Raw genomic sequence first — 14,093 nt, forward strand, 5'->3', positions numbered from 1 at the left:
TCTGGCCTAGCAACAAGGAGACCTGGATTTCAGTGCCATTTCTGCTAATGGGCTATTGACCTTGAGTAAATCACTTGCCTGTTTCATTAACCAGAAAAAGAGTGTTTTATTGGATCATCTCCAAGGTCTCTCTTAGCTTTTAAAGAAAGGTTCTGATAATGGGAAGAAGGGAAGTTTGTGCCCAGTGAGTTTACCAGGAGCCCTGAAAGCTGCCCTCAGGCCCCTGCAGTGGGGGGTTGTGGGAAAGTTGCCTCCTAACTCCATTAACTCAGCTGGTAGCTCTTCCCCCCTACTCTTAGCCAACCACCCTGTGGGGCAAATGATCTGGCAAATGGAGATTGTTCTCCCCTCTTCTCAGTGGGGTCCTTATTCTTTCACAGCTGGGCTCAGCAGAGTCATCTGGCCTCATCCATCAGAGGGCTACAGTCAATGTCCTCCACGTGTACCTCGCGTGCAAAGTTCCCGTTGCGTGCAAAGGCTGCTAACAGCTGGGACGTTGGCAGCCTAGATGGAAGGGTCTTATTTGGCACAACAAGGGAATGGGGTGGGGCCCGCCTAGGCTCAGCCCTTCCTTAGTTGGGTCTCCCACCCCTATCCTGACACACTTACCTCACCCTGCCTTGGGCCAGGCTCCCTGCATCAGTGGGGCACTGTACAAGAGAAAGGTGGGAGACAGGCCCTTACTACTAGCTATTTGGCCTCAGATAAATCTATTTAGCTTTCTTGGCATCAGTGTACTCATTTATAAGACAAGATATAATACTTAAAAGATAATATTTGTCCTACTTTTCCCACAGAACTGTTATGAAAAATGTTCTGCAGATTTCAAAGGGTCAGAAATAGGAGCCAGATCTTTGAAAATACAGTTCTTGCTTTATGTGAATTTGCATTAGGCCCACTCAACCATACATAAAGAATTCTGAAAGGAATTGCCATTCCACAAAAACACTGATGTTAACTTTACTGCACAGTACGGGTGTTCTCTCACCTTGTTCTTGTCCCTCAGCTGGGTGCTCAGCAGCACCCCCCCCCCCCCAAACCAAACCCACTCGAAAACCTTCCAATGAAAACAGAAGAATGGACATGTGGAAAGACCACCACCACTGGATCCTGAGCTTGGTTGGAGAGTGGCCTATCACCCATACAAGCGTAAGAACCACAGGTCTCTCAGGCCCTCCCCTGTCTGGGTCCTGGCCCTCCTCCCCTTGTGTTCTTCCTCTTGGTTCCGTTCCAGCCAAGCCCTCAAGTAGCTGGCTCTAGCTCCCACATGTTCCTCCTGCCCTTGCTTCCCTGACCCTGGCGTCCGGTGTCTGTTCTTAAATCGTGGTGGTGGGGAACCTTCCCTTCCCCATGTCCCTGGGCAAATTTTGAAGGGCATAAGAATTGCTTTATGTAGGATCTATAGCATGGTCCACTTACATTGTAACAGTTAAAGTTAGGGGGCCAAGCTGTGGCAGGTAGAAATTAGTTTCTCTCTGCAAGGAATATTACATTTTTAGAGTTTTATTAAAGGTTGAGAATTTGAGAATATACAAGAGAAGCATGTGCTAGGTGGGCCGAGGGGGCCATTTTAACCTCACCTACATCATGAAAGAGCCCTCTGCTTGCAAGCTGAAACAGGAAAAGACTCCAGTAGCCTTTACAGCCAGGTTAAATACCCCATCTTGATCTCAGCCCAGGTGAGGTTACAAGGCATTCTGAGAGCCAGAGCAAGGACTTATGGGGTTTGGAGTTCAGAGTTCAAGTCTCCATTTTTACATGTAGAGCAGGAGCCCTCTGATGGTTTCTTAAGGTTTTTTACAGACATCACTGTCCCCAGTTTACAAGGAAGGAATCTGATTCTAGAAGTTAAAGTATATGCCGAAGGCCACACTGTCAACAAGTACAGTGTCTCTTGCCTTTAAGTACATCTAAGTGGTTTTAAAATGTTTGTTAGAGGGGATGGCTGGGTGGCTCAAAGGATTTTTTGAGAGCCAGGCCCAGAGATAGGAGGCCCTGGGTTCAAATCTGGGACTTTCTATCCTAGGCAAATCATCCAACTGCCACTGCCTAGCCTTTGCTACTCTTCTGCCATGGAACCAACACACAGTATTGATTCCAAGACAAGGTAAAAGTTTCTTTAAAAATCTTTTTAAATGTTTGTTGGATCGAATTAAGTCAATATTATTAGCAATGATAACGTCTGCATAATTGGACCATAAAGGGGATTTGTCAGGGTATCTAGAGACATTGACTTCCCATCCTCCAACCCCTTTGCACATGCTTTTGCTTCACAAAAAGTAGCACTCTGACCCTGCACCCCATTCTTACCCACTACCCAGAGCCCAGCCTGCTTTGGCAAAGGACTATTGCCAAGTCTAGGAGTGTGACTTTGTGCCTCCTTATCTCATCCTATCTTCCTTCTGAGGAGGCAGAAGGCTTGAATTCTGGTTTCTATTGTTAACTTGCTTTAAGACAAGTCACCTCTATGAGCTTCATCTTCCCATTTGCAAATGTAACACTTGTTAATCATTTCTATATATAATGCACTGGAGATGAACAGCTACCTGCTCTTGAGGTGCCAGCTAATTGAGGGGGATGGGGATGATCACGGGGGGATTGGAGCCCACCTATAAGGGGCCTTTTGGACCTGACATTTTCTGTTTGAAGGGTCCTCCTGCCTCTGATCGTTGTAAAGACCTTCCCAGCCTTGCCATTCTGTGTTGTAACGAGCTTCCCAGCCCTCACATTCTGTATTCTAAGGTCTCTCCCAGCTTTGACATTCTCTGTTCTAAGAGCCCCCCCAGCTCTGACCTTCTCTGTTCTAAGCTCCCTCCCAGCTCTGACATTCTCTGTTCTAAGGTCTCTCCCAGCTCTGATATTCTCTGTTCTAAGAGTCCCCCCAGCTCTGACATTCTCTGTTCTAAGCTCCCTCCCAGCTCTGACATTCTCTGTTCTAAGAACTCTCCCAGCTCTGACATTCTCTGTTCTAAGGTCTCTCCCAGCTCTGACATTCTCTGTTCTAAGCTCCCTCCCAGCTCTGACATTCTCTGTTCTAAGGTCTCTCCCAGCTTTGACATTCTCTGTTCTAAGGTCTCTCCCAGCTTTGACATTCTCTGTTCTAAGGTCTCTCCCAGCTCTGACATTCTCTGTTCTAAGAGTCCCCCCAGCTCTGACATTCTCTGTTCTAAGGTCTCTCCCAGCTCTGACATTCTCTGTTCTAAGAGTCCCCCCAGCTCTGACATTCTCTGTTCTAAGGTCTCTCCCAGCTCTGACATTCTCTGTTCTAAGGTCTCTCCCAGCTCTGACATTCTCTGTTCTAAGGTCTCTCCCAGCTCTGACATTCTCTGTTCTAAGAGTCCCCCCAGCTCTGACATTCTCTGTTCTAAGGTCTCTCCCAGCTCTGACATTCTCTGTTCTAAGAGTCCCCCCAGCTCTGACATTCTCTGTTCTAAGGTCTCTCCCAGCTCTGACATTCTCTGTTCTAAGAGTCCCCCCAGCTCTGACATTCTCTGTTCTAAGCTCCCTCCCAGCTCTGACATTCTCTGTTCTAAGGTCTCTCCCAGCTTTGACATTCTCTGTTCTAAGAGCCCCCCCCCAGCTCTGACATTCTCTGTTCTAAGCTCCCTCCCAGCTCTGACATTCTCTGTTCTAAGGTCTCTCCCAGCTCTGACATTCTCTGTTCTAAGAGTCCCCCCAGCTTTGACATTCTCTGTTCTAAGGACTCTCCCAGCTCTGACATTCTCTGTTCTAAGGTCTCTCCCAGCTCTGACATTCTCTGTTCTAAGCTCCCTCCCAGCTCTGACATTCTTTGTTCTAAGGACTCTCCCAGCTCTGACATTCTCAGTTCTAAGGTCTCTCCCAGCTCTGACATTCTCTGTTCTAAGCTCCCTCCCAGCTCTGACATTCTCTGTTCTAAGAACTCTCCCAGCTCTGATATTCTCTGTTCTAAGGGTCCCCCCAGCTCTGACATTCTCTGTTCTAAGCTCCCTCCCACCTCTGACATCCTCTGTTCTAAGGTCTTTCCCAGCTCTGACATTCTCTGTTCTAAGGTCTCTCCCAGCTCTGACATTCTCTGTTCTAAGCTCCCTCCCAGCTCTGACATTCTCTGTTCTAAGGTCTCTCCCAGCTTTGACATTCTCTGTTCTAAGGTCTCTCCCAGCTTTGACATTCTCTGTTCTAAGGTCTCTCCCAGCTCTGACATTCTCTGTTCTAAGAGTCCCCCCAGCTCTGACATTCTCTGTTCTAAGGTCTCTCCCAGCTCTGACATTCTCTGTTCTAAGAGTCCCCCCAGCTCTGACATTCTCTGTTCTAAGCTCCCTCCCAGCTCTGACATTCTCTGTTCTAAGGTCTCTCCCAGCTTTGACATTCTCTGTTCTAAGAGCCCCCCCCAGCTCTGACATTCTCTGTTCTAAGCTCCCTCCCAGCTCTGACATTCTCTGTTCTAAGGTCTCTCCCAGCTCTAACATTCTCTGTTCTAAGAGTCCCCCCAGCTCTGACATTCTCTGCTCTAAGAACCCTCCCAGCTCTGATATTCTCTGTTCTAAGGGTCCCCCTAGCTCTGACATTCTCTGCTAAGGTCTCTCCCAGCTCTGATATTCTCTGTTCTAAGGGTCCTCCCAGCTCTGACATTCTCTGTTCTAAGAACTCTCCCAGCTCTGACACTCTCTGTTCTAAGCTCCCTCCCAGCTCTGACATTCTGTTCTAAGGGTCCCCCTAGCTCTGACGTTCCCTGTTCTAAGGTCTCTCCCAGCTCTGACATTCTCTGTTCTAAGCTCCCTCCCAACCCTGACATTCTGTGCTCTAAGGGTCCTCCCAGCCCTGACATTCTGTCCTCCTCCAACTTTGCTATTCTGTGCTTTATGGGTTCTTCTAGTTCCAAAAGTCTCTGTCCTAAGGGCCCTCAGACATTTTATGAACTTCGTCATTTCCCGATGTCAGTCTCGATGTTCAAATCTATAACGTGGAAGAACAACACATGTTCTACCTGCCTTCTAGGATTACTCTGAAGAAAGCCTTTCATAAACTTTAAACCATTTATCAGAAGGTAAAATCATCTTTATTATTTTCTAAGCTTCCTTCCAACTCTCAGATTCAGCAAAGGTGGCTTGATGCGGCCCTCCTTTCAGCCAAGAGGTCAGACTTCTCTCCCCCTCCCAGGCCCATTCCTCTCATTTCTCACAGCCACCTCACGATGACATCAGCACAGTCTCCCCTCTGGTCCTTTGTTCCAAGGCTTGTTTACAAGGTGGTTGTGTACATGTGTATTTTGCCGGTGTTTTAGGGATGAATGACAAGGGTCCCCTATTTTTAGGCACCTCTCTGAAGTTACTTTCAAGCCCAGCGGCAACAAGGAAGTTGGTCTGGGGAGCCATCTGGAGGGGATGACTTTGTGAGGGTACCAAAAACAAACCTGCCCAAGAAGGGGGTGGGGGAGAGGGGAGGTGAATGTTCTGGCTCCCATCTGGCCACAGTTCTTCCCCTTGGGCCAACTCTGGTTCCAGTAAGGAAGGGGTGGAGAAGTCTTGGCATCTGGGAGAGATTTTAGACAGCTGTGCCTCCCACGGCTCAGTCAGAAAGAGGACATGGTCATTTCCAGCTGTAAAATTGAGATTTGAACTCTGGACTTCAATCCCCACAAGTCCTTGCTCCACTTCCCCAAAATGTAATCTCACGGAATTCTGAAGTGGGCAAGTTCGAGAAGGTACTTAAGCTGATTGCAAAGGCTCTTTCTCTCTCTTTTTGGACTTCCGTTTTGGAGCAGATGTGGCTCTTTCCATAATGTAGGTGAGGTCTTGTCTAGGCCTCTGCCCTAGGCACATTTTCCTTATCCTGTATTTTCTTTAATCCTTAATCCTTAATAAACCTCTAAAAAATATAATACTCCTTGCAGAGAGAAACTAATTTCTACCTGCCTCAGTTTCTCTAAATTTTAATCTTTACAGTTGGTGACCTAATGGGAAAAAAAACTCTCAATCTTCTGATTTAATCTTTATAGCTAGTGCCTAGAATTTTTTTAAGCCACATGTGTCCAAGGTGCCTTTTAGAAAACTATCTTGATCAGCTCCTGCCTGCGGCCCTCTCCTGCTCCTGCTTCTGCAGCCTCTCACTTGGTGCCTGAGCTCCTGGCCCTGCTTGTCTTTTTTTTACCCTCACAAAGCTATTGATCAGCTCCTGCCTGCCTGCTGTCGCCATCCTCTTCGGAAAGCCGCTTCTCCCAGCCCCACCCGGCTGCCCGATCCGCTCGGCCCTGCTTGTCTGAGCTCTGGCTCTGGCCCCGGCCCATCGGACTTTCTCTCGATCACCTGGCCCACCTTATTCAACCAAGATTGTAATCACCTGGTGACCTGCCTTCCCAACAAACCCAAATCCTTGGTGGGTAACAAAAGGGGAGGGGGTGTATTGGCTCCACGTGGGTGGCCTGGGCTCCACGTGGACTGGGGCAGGAGGAGGTATCAGAGCAGGGGAGAGAGAAAAAGGGATAAGAGAAGAAACAGATTTTTTCAAACAGAAACTTAATAGCAATGGGCTGTTTAAAAGGATACCTTTTGACTGTTCTGGTAATTTCATTGACTTCACCTGCCTGTCAGGGAGAAGATTCAGCCCAAAGATTCAACTTTGGGGAGGCAAAAGGGTGGCTCAGCGAACTGATAGCCAGGCCTACAGATGTGCGGTCCTAGGTTAAAATCTGGCCTCAGATACTTCCCAGCTGTGTGGCCCCAAGCAGATCGATCAGACCTCATTGCTTAGCCCTTATCACTCTGCCTTCGGACAATAGACATTTAAATGAATAAGAACCCAAGGAACTTTGAAGAGACTAAAGGCTATATTCTAAGGCATTTCAGACTCCAATGGTTTATAAAAAATAATCTCTGTATTGCATTTTGATATTTGCTTGGTTTAAGATTTAATTTTGTGATGTTAAATTCATATATTACTGGACTGAATATTATTCTTTTACACTGAAGGTTGATTGAATTTATTTTGAATGTACTGAGTTTTAAAATTCTGTTGCTTTTCCCCTATAACTATTGAACAAATATTATTGTAATTAAGCCCATAAGAAAAAAAAAACAGCCTTTCTATTTTGACTTTGTAAATTATCACATGGATGGACTTCAGGACTGGTTATAATTGTAGAACAACCTTTGGAAAATTAATGTGCTAAATATCTCAAATGATTTTAAGGGTTTTTTAAATATGATTTTTGGAATTTTTTTTTAACAATCTCTGGTTATTTTTGCCTGCCCCTACCACAAGGTAAGGCCCATTCTAGTAGCTGAAGTGAAATACATTTTATAAACCCCAACCTTCCCACATGTGAATGGAAGTTGGGCAGTTAATCTCAGGGCATTTGTATCCCTAAAAGCCTCCAAGAAAAAGGAGCATTTCTCATTTATACTCTTCAGCTCACTACTTTACTTGCACCAGAATGATATATAGATTTCTTGATTATGTTCTTAACCCAAGATGAGTTTTACTTTGTTTAAAAAATATGTTTATTATCAAGGTTGAAAGATTTTCTATGATTGTAAAAACTTGTGACAAATATCCATCAATTCATAGATTTTTTAAAGTGCCATACAGCAACTTATGTGAAATATGAAAGTGTGTTTGTTTGCTATTGTAATTAATTGGGCTATTGAGAATTTTGGGGATATTGATATCTACATATTTGTACTACTGTATTTTTAAAAATGAAAAATTGTTACCTTGTTCAATTCATTTGCCTCATAATCACAGTGATCATGGCCAGATATTAAGAGGAAATGGATCTAATTTTTGGTGAGAAAGCCTTGTATTTTATATTTTCTTAGCTGACACAGAATGTCAATGATTATAAGCTATATTTAAAAAATTTTTAAGCTCTTTTATTATTATATTTTTCTTGCATGTGCAATATACTATTTCAGGTTTTTTTTATTTTTTCTCTCCTTTTTATATTTCAAGCACATGTCACCAGCATTAAGATTTTCTTTAACTTTTTGACTTCTCAGTACTACAAGTTTGAAATACATTTGCTAATGCATGCCCTAAAAAGCTAGAGACTATAAAAACAATGCCACTAATTATTTTAAAAAATTATGGGACTTTGCTTAATGATTCTGTCTGGTTCCAGGACAAGATATACACACAAGAGCCATTGCACAGAGCCAAAGAAAAGCCAATCCAGGATGGATTGATGCACTTCTAGGCCAATACAAAGGTCTTGAACCTAGTGTGAAGACTCGAGGTTACTGTGTTTATCATTGCTAGACATAGGCTTTCCTTGTGTCCACACTCACTCTGAAGATACTCACAGAGGAGTATCCCCAAAACTTGGCTCCTACTTGGCTTCTATAATCTGGTCCCTTTCTTTTCTGCCTTTCATAGTGTGATACCTTTCTATAGTCCTGGCTATTGACTGGGTAAATGCATCATTGCTTAGATCATTTTAATTGGGCCCAGATTCAAGGACCTGTTATTTCTTTTACTTGGAATTTTTACACATAAGACTTTGATAGTCTATATTTTCATCCAGAAATTTTTTCTTTTCTTTTGGATTTTTCCGATGCTTTTGTTAATTTCTCTTACCAATTGATTCATATACCTCAGCCATGCATCTCTAAGTGATCCCAGTTTGTTAATCACCCTCTTAACGGGGGGGGGGGGGGGGGGGGGAGGAGGGGGATGTAAAAAATGTTATTATTTTAAATTGCAAAGTTTAAATTCCTTTTGGGAAGAATTTTAGATAAAGAAGATGCTACCTCTCTGAATCCAGAACTGAACTGTTGGAGAAGCCACCATGAAGAAGCTTCCAGACCACAAGCTGCACAAAAATGAACTTTGGGTGTAATTGATTGAACGTTTATTTGTATGTATACTTTAATGCCAAAGGGGACTGCCCCCTAACTGGCTTTCTGTCAATGTATCCAGTAATTATTGGTTTTATTCTTTTTTTTCTTATCCTCAAATTATTGTAATCTTTAAATTGATTATGTTTTTATGATCCTTTGGAGAAGGACTTCTTCCCAGAGGATCAAACGGGGGAATGTAAAATTGAGATTTGAACTCTGGACTTCAATCCCCACAAGTCCTTGCTCCACTTCCCCAAAATGTAATCTCACGGAATTCTGAAGTGGGCAAGTTCGAGAAGGTACTTAAGCTGATTGCAAAGGCTCTTTCTCTTTTTGGACTTCCGTTTTGGAGCAGATGTGGCTCTTACCATAATGTAGGTGAGGTCTTGTCTAGGCCTCTGCCCTAGGCACATTTTCCTTATCCTGTATTTTCTTTAATCCTTAATCCTTAATAAACCTCTAAAAAATATAATACTCCTTACAGAGAGAAACTAATTTCTACCTGCCTCAGTCTCCCCTAAATTTTTAACTGTTACACAGCTACTTTCTGTCTGATGGGCCTAGATGCCTTCAGTGGCTTCCTCCAATTTCCTGATGGCCCCAAGCCTGAGGTTTGCAGACACCATCCCCTACCTCCATCCAAATTTCGTCCCCTGACTGTTTCAGGCTGCACCTTTTATCTTTTCTCTAACTTCCTACAGTGTTTACCCCTTGTCTAGTCCTTTGCATAGAGTCCTTTGCTAGATATAATGATAGGGGGATAGATAGCTCAGTGGATAGAGCACCAGGCCTGGTGATGGAAGATCCTGGGTTCAAATGTGGCCTCTTGACACTTCCCAGCTGTATATGAGCCTGAGCAAGTCACTTAACCCTGACAGCTTAGCCCCTGCTCCTTTTCTGACTTAGGATCAATACTAAATCAGAGAGCAAGGGTTTTAATTTAAATATATGTATATAAAATGGGAATTAAATATGTTACTTGTTATTAATGCTTATTGATTAATAACTTATTAATAAACATTATATATATATATACATATGAAGGGAAAATTTGTGAGCAGGGAATCAAGAGTCCTTTGTTAAAATGCAAAATGTGAGCTTCTTAATGGCAAAGCCCACTGTCTTTTGCTTTTCTTTGTAATCCTAGCTCTTAAACATAGTGCCTGACCCAGAGTAAATACTTAAATGCTTGATAACTGACTAATCTTTGTTAGAGGCAGGTGGGTGGCAAAAAGTGAAGGGAGAAGTGGCCTGGGGTCAGAGGTTATAGAAGTGGTAAAATTGGAATAATCTGGAGGCTGGGGTAGTTAGGGGTGAAGACCATGAACCTTGTTCATGACATCAGAGAAGAAGAATGGTCTTGGGGCCCATATATGACAAGAACAAGAATCTGAACAAGATAGAGTGTCCTCTAAAAGAAAAGCGATGGCAGGAGAGAAGTAGCTCAGTGATGGAGAGCCAGGTCTAGAAATGGGAGGTCCTGGATTCAAAATACTTAATACACACACACACACACACACACCCTTGCATAACCCTTACCACTCCTCTGCCTTGAAGATGAAAAGTGAAGGTTTTTAAAAAAATAAGGAAAGATGATGGTTGCTGAGCTACAATGGCAGAGGGAAGGTCTAAAAGTGCAAGTGGAGATAGAGGAACATATCATTCCTGGTCCTGGGAGGGGAGGAAAAGCAGAAGAAAAGAAGTAGGCTGCCTTGGATAGGTTGTCAAGAGATAGAGCATCCTCAGGACAATGCTGGCTTTTAATGATCAGAAGATGGAAGGAATAGGAAGCAGAGAAATCTAGGATTAAGGGGAAAGAGGTAATGAGAGAAGCCAATGGAAAGATGAGTATGTGAGGGAGAAGTAGCAGGGAAAAGGAATTCTAAATGGAAAGTGGGATGAGCAGAAGAGAGTCCTAGAAGAGAGAATCCAAGTAGGAATGGATCATATCTTTGGGGGAGAAGAGTATTCTGAGTGCTTTTCCCCCTTCTGGCCTGTGCCACTGGTGCTCCATCACCACCTGAAACTTCCTTTTCCCCAAATCCTATAGCAGCAGTGCCTGAGAAAGGATCATAAAGTTTCAGGTATGGAGACAGGAAGGAGGAAGTAGAAGTAGAGCACCCTGCAGATGCCAGCACCTGGACAAGTCCTCAGATGCCTTGCCCTAGTTACAGCTCTGGGAAGGTAGATTATCTACCTTAAATCTACTTCCTGATCCAGTAAAAATAAAGCCAGGGGGATTGTGGAATGGTAGAATGAGCTCTAACCTCTGAGAATGCCCAGGAGGATGAATCTTAAATCAGCAACCGAAACAGTGTTCTGGTGAGGGGAAAACAAATCATTCTTCTCAGGCCACTAGAGTTGGATGCCCTGGGTCTGGACAAGATTATGGGGCCAAGCTAAGTCCCAGGAGTCAGCTAGATGAAAGTTTATACTAAACCCTGCTCTTGTCCAAATCTATGTCTAGTGCCGTGGGGGAAATGAGGGAAGACATACAGACCTGGGGCACTCGAGTGTCACCCAGCAAGGCAGCACTGCATGGGGACCAGCTGCTCTCCTGAAGCCTCTTTAGTGCCAAGACCTTTTATCAGCAACTTGAGCTGGCCTTTGATAAATCAGCTGGTTCAGGGTCAAGCTATTCCCTCATGAGCAGCAGCTCAGAGAATGGCTCTGAACTCAAACCTTACTTCTCTTCGGCCCTGCTAGCCAAATCCCTCTCTCATTCACTGAACTTCCAGCCTCCTTTCCAGGGGAAAGAGAATGGCCAGACGTTGTTGAGAGACAGATTTTTGTCTCAATGTAAGGGAACTTCTGGAAATTGGGATGAGCTGCCTCAGGAGATAATGAATTCCCATTCAGATGGAAATTGGATTACTCCTTGTTGGGAATGTTCTAGTTCTGGAAGAGATTGTCCTGAGGGGCCTGTGAGGTCCCATCTAGCTCAGAGGTTTGGGGATTCTTTGAAAAAGGCCCAGGATCCCTCCTGCATCTCTCTAAAAGCAGAAATCAGGCTTGTTTGAAGATCCTGAGACTTCTGGTTGCCATTCCTTGCACACAAAAATGTAATTAGCCAGCCCCTATCTAATATTTATACTTCAGACACCTGAGGGGAAGACAGATTTGATCTGATTTGTCAACAAGCATTCCCAGTGCCACCAAACAGCCTCTTAGCAGCTCTGAGTGGAAAACAGAACCAGATCCTGCCTTTTCTTCAAACTAAATGAACCCTTTCTTCTCTGACTCAGACTATCTATACAATTGAGGGGATCGAATTTGGTTCTTTATTAAAGAATATATATTTATTAAAGAATATGTATATATAGCTTATAAGTAAAATGCTTTGCAAGCAAAATGTTATCTAAATGCTCGCTATTTTTTTTTTCTCAACACAAATTTGTCTGTTTCTTTTTTTCCCTGAATTTTCAGCTCAGGAGTCAAGACCCCCTAGTTTTGAGTACTGGTTCAGCCATTGATTTGCTGTGAGACCTTGGCTAGGTCCTTTCCCCTCAAGGAGCTTTAGGAACCCCATCTATAAAACAAGGGGGCTGGACTAGATGACCTCAAAGGCCCGCCCATTTTGTCTCTGAATCTGTGATCTAAGGCCTTTTCCAGTTCTTCACTCCTCAGCTTTCTTGGAAGGCTTTGAAGGAGATGGGCTGTCGGGGAGGACGTAGGACTCTAAACCTAAGTCCCTGGGGTAGAAGGGATTACACAATGAATACAGAGCTGGGAGGCCAAGGTTTGTCCAGCTCTGCTACTGATAGATTGGGCTAAATCACCAACAAGTCACTTTTCCCCTCTCTGGGCTTCAGTTTTTTTCATCTGTAAATAAAATAAGAGGGTTGGATTTGATGACATCCAAGGTCCTTTCCCACACTGGCATTCTATTTCCCATAGACCCTTCTCTGATTCTTAGCATGAGTGACCCCCCCCCAGCTTCCCTGGACCTCAAGTTCCTCCTCTGTCAAATAGCTTACTTCCCAGGATGGCTGAGAGGTTCAAGAGGGATAATGTATGTAAAATACTTTGCAAACCTTATTGCGTTTATGTGACTTTAGCTCTTAAGTTGTAGGTTCCTTCAAGCTGAAGAAGAAGCTGGCAGGGTTGAAGGAGGGTAGAGAGATGGACCAAAGACAAGGAGCTGGAGATTGGGGAGTCTGAGGGAGTGGCTTCATGGGGGTGCCATTCCCCCGGGGCATCAAGAGTGCGCCTTCTTCCAGACTGGGAACAGAGCCAGCCAGAGAGAAATCCCCAAGAAAGCAGCTGGTAGACAGAGTAGGTTGGGCAGTTGAGTCTAGCTCTACCTGGCAAGGGGTGGACATCAGTAAAACTGGATAGCTGGGACAAGCAAGGGATCAGGGCTTAGAACAGCAGGGTCCAGAGACTTACCGTTACAGAATAATGGAAAGTTTGTCTTGGATACACAGGAGTAGGCTGAGTCGAGTCACAGCCCTTCCCAGACCCTGAGAGAAGGGGTTCAGGGCTTTGGATGGCAGCCTCCTCCTCTGTCCCCAGTCCTATGTACCAGGCTCCCATTCCAGGGCCGGTTGGCAGCCCTGTGGAGTGGGGACTTTGACAATGTGACCTGGGAGGGGGGGTTCTTATTAGGAGCTAACTGGCTTGTTTTGGTGTCCCATATTAAGGTCAGTTCCCTCTGGACGGAGAGGTCCAAGGGGCCCCCAGACTTTGTGACATCATTTTACCATGAGATGCTTTCCACCTAGGAAACTGAGTCTGGGGGAGGGTGGTTCCTTGGAAATAAAACTAAGGTGAAGCTGAAGATGGGACCCTTTGGGGGTAAGAGGGGGAAGAAGGAAGGAAACAGGAATCTAGGACCTGCCATACTGCTGAGGTGGTGGTGGGGGAGGGATCTAGGACTCTGGACAACTGATTGGCTGATAACCTGCTGGCAGCCACACCAGGCACTCGACCACCTATTTGGTGTATCCGAGCCAGAAGCTGGAGCTAATGGGGGAGGGAGGAAAGGAGGAAACCATGAAGAGCTGACCAGGGGATCTCTGATGTCTTAAATCTTTCTTGCTATGCTCTTGGCTTCTTTTCCTTGTAGCCTCAGCAGAACCAGACTGGACACATGGAGTCTCCAGTGGATCTCCAGTTCTCTGGGTTGGGGGGGGGGGGCGGGAATAGCCGGCAGGGGAGGGGGAGGGGAGGGAGAGGAGAGGGGGTGTCAGGGCCTCCGGAGAGCAGCAGATGGGTCAGGCTGGGCCACGTGTCTGCGAAGTGATAGCATCTTCTGCCCTGGCCCTTCCCTCAGCA

General features: G+C 45.0%; 1 protein-coding gene across 1 annotated transcript; it reads left to right on the top strand.

Moving 5' to 3' along the window:
* Positions 1-85: 85 nt before the first annotated feature.
* LOC130458280 (uncharacterized) lies at positions 86-5,860 on the top strand. The gene is made up of 2 exons (XM_056822433.1): positions 86-1,149; positions 2,027-5,860. Exon 2 carries the CDS (start codon positions 2,578-2,580, stop codon positions 4,555-4,557), a length of 1,980 nt encoding a protein of 659 aa, XP_056678411.1. The 5' UTR covers positions 86-1,149; positions 2,027-2,577; the 3' UTR covers positions 4,558-5,860.
* Positions 5,861-14,093: the final 8,233 nt, after the last annotated feature.

Source organism: Monodelphis domestica, chromosome 3, assembly GCF_027887165.1.
Source record: "Monodelphis domestica isolate mMonDom1 chromosome 3, mMonDom1.pri, whole genome shotgun sequence".
Classification (NCBI taxonomy): Eukaryota; Metazoa; Chordata; class Mammalia; order Didelphimorphia; family Didelphidae; genus Monodelphis; species Monodelphis domestica.